This window comes from Lupinus angustifolius, unplaced genomic scaffold (assembly GCF_001865875.1).
Source record: "Lupinus angustifolius cultivar Tanjil unplaced genomic scaffold, LupAngTanjil_v1.0 Scaffold_82_26, whole genome shotgun sequence".
Taxonomy (NCBI): Eukaryota; Viridiplantae; Streptophyta; class Magnoliopsida; order Fabales; family Fabaceae; genus Lupinus; species Lupinus angustifolius.
The window spans coordinates 519-2,602 of NW_017724121.1; the positions used below are offsets into that span (position 1 = coordinate 519).

At 33.8% G+C, this 2,084-nt stretch overlaps 1 protein-coding gene across 1 annotated transcript; it reads right to left on the reverse strand.

Annotated features, from left to right (window-relative positions):
- Window positions 1-142: 142 nt before the first annotated feature.
- Window positions 143-2,055, reverse strand: LOC109339598 (pectinesterase-like). Its single transcript, XM_019577059.1, has 2 exons — window positions 1,011-2,055; window positions 143-873 (listed from the first exon to the last, which is right to left on the reverse strand). Exons 1-2 carry the CDS (start codon window positions 1,984-1,986, stop codon window positions 185-187), a joined length of 1,665 nt encoding a protein of 554 aa, XP_019432604.1. The 5' UTR covers window positions 1,987-2,055; the 3' UTR covers window positions 143-184.
- Between the last annotated feature and the right edge of the window lie 29 nt (window positions 2,056-2,084).

Consider the following 2,084-nt stretch of genomic DNA (forward strand, 5'->3'; position numbering starts at 1 on the left):
GATTCTAGGAGCCCCACTTTACACCCATTTTAGATGGCGAAGATATAATAATGTTGAATGAAAAACATGTGCATTATTAGAATTACAAGTATAAATATGGTATGCAGAGAAAATTACATGAAGCTTAATCTACTACGACTTTTCCAATAATTGTACATAAGCAACTTTAATTTGGTGTTATTAATTATATAGACACCTGAAAAGGAACACTAGTTTGAGGCAACCAAAAATCTCCATCCAAGAAGGTAGAGACAGTAAAATTAAGTGCATCATTAGCATTGATAACATGATATCCCAACCATGTTACACGATTTTGAGTATTTGAACCAGGTCCCATGTTATTATATTCTGCATAGTATGAAGTGTTTAGTGCAAAATCTCCATTCCATTCATGCCATCCTTCAGGAGCTATCAAATTATCCATGAAACATTCCATATACACTGTTCTTGAGTACTCCTTCCATGGCCTTCCAAGGTATGTTTTCACACTACTAACCATTGGAGCCAAATCATTATCAGCTTTTATTATTCCATTTTGTATTGAAATACCAGTGTTTTGATTTGGATCACTACGACCTTGAGCAGTGATAGCATTGAATTGTTGACTCATTGGAAGACGAGGATAAAAGTTACAACTTTGAAAAACAACTGCTGCATTTCCAAATATGAAATCAACTGTTCCATATATGTCACATTCACGATAGAATTGTCTCAATGAATGTGTGTATAAAGTGTCTTGATACCCTTCAAAGCTGCAACTATAGAATGTGGACATATCTGCTCCATTTCTTACTGCAACTGCTTGGTGTTTGCTTGGTCCAGCAGTGTTGCGAAATGTTATGTTAACTGCTACAAACCCTTGTGCTACCACAGCTGCAAATTCAATGATAATTAAATATGAATAGTGAATGATGCAGTTACAATGTAAAAAAGTCTATATAAATTATCATATATGCTCTTAAATTTATCATATATTAATGTTTCTATATATATATGTTTATGTAGCTTACCAAATGTTGCTGAGTTGAAAGTTGTAAAACCATCCACGACATTGTGATCACCAGTAATAATAGTCTGATTGATTCCATCTCCAATCAGCATCAAGAACTTTTTGTTTTTGGCAATAGATACATACTCTTGATATACTCCTTCAGTGATAAAAATGATGAAGTAACCATCACTAGCAACTGTGTTATTTGGTGCAGCATCTATGGCATCATTGATAGTTGTGAAGTTTCCACTTCCATCTTTACTAACAACTACAATATCCTTTACTACTATACTTTCATTATCATCCATTGTTTGAAGTAGTTTTCTCCCATTGCCTTTTGAAGAATCATAGATGGCACGTACTTGGTTTTGGAAATTTGATTGACTTGTATGGTTTTCCGATGATGTTGAGTTTTTATTCTCAGGAACCCAAGCCTCTTTGAATAATGCAAGGGATACACTGTTAAGCTTCATATCATTATAGAGAGAGGAATAAAGATCATTTTTCACTCTTGGGTCTGAAGTTGAGGTTTCTAGGCTATCTAAACAAGTTTGTTGATTTGTCAAAGTAGCACTAAGAAATGTGTGAAAATCTTCAACTTGAGATGTGGTAAGAACATTGCTAGATTTTTCAATCACATCATAAGTGTTTGATAAGTATTCAAAATTAAGTTCAGAGAGGAATTGACAATCTTCAAGAGCACGAACTGTGATTTGAGAGAAAGATGAGAAACCTTTATAATAAGAATAGACTAAGTTCAAGAAGTTACGTGACTGTGACAAAGATTTTCTGATGGAAATGTTGCAATAGTCAAATGTGGTGCCATTTTGATTAGCAAGCACAGTTTGGCAATAAGAAGGGTATAAAGTATAGTTGCAAATAGTTTGTGGTGAAACAATTGATGCTGCATAGTTATTTGCTATGGATAAGGATGGCATGAAAGAAAGTAGAAGTGAAACATGCAAAGCAAGAATGGTTAAGTTCTTGAAAGCCATTGATATTTTGGACAAAGTAGTTAAATGTTGTGGCCTTAGAGAAATGGATTGATGGGTATATATGAAATGCATGGCTAATTGTGTTTCTTATATAGACA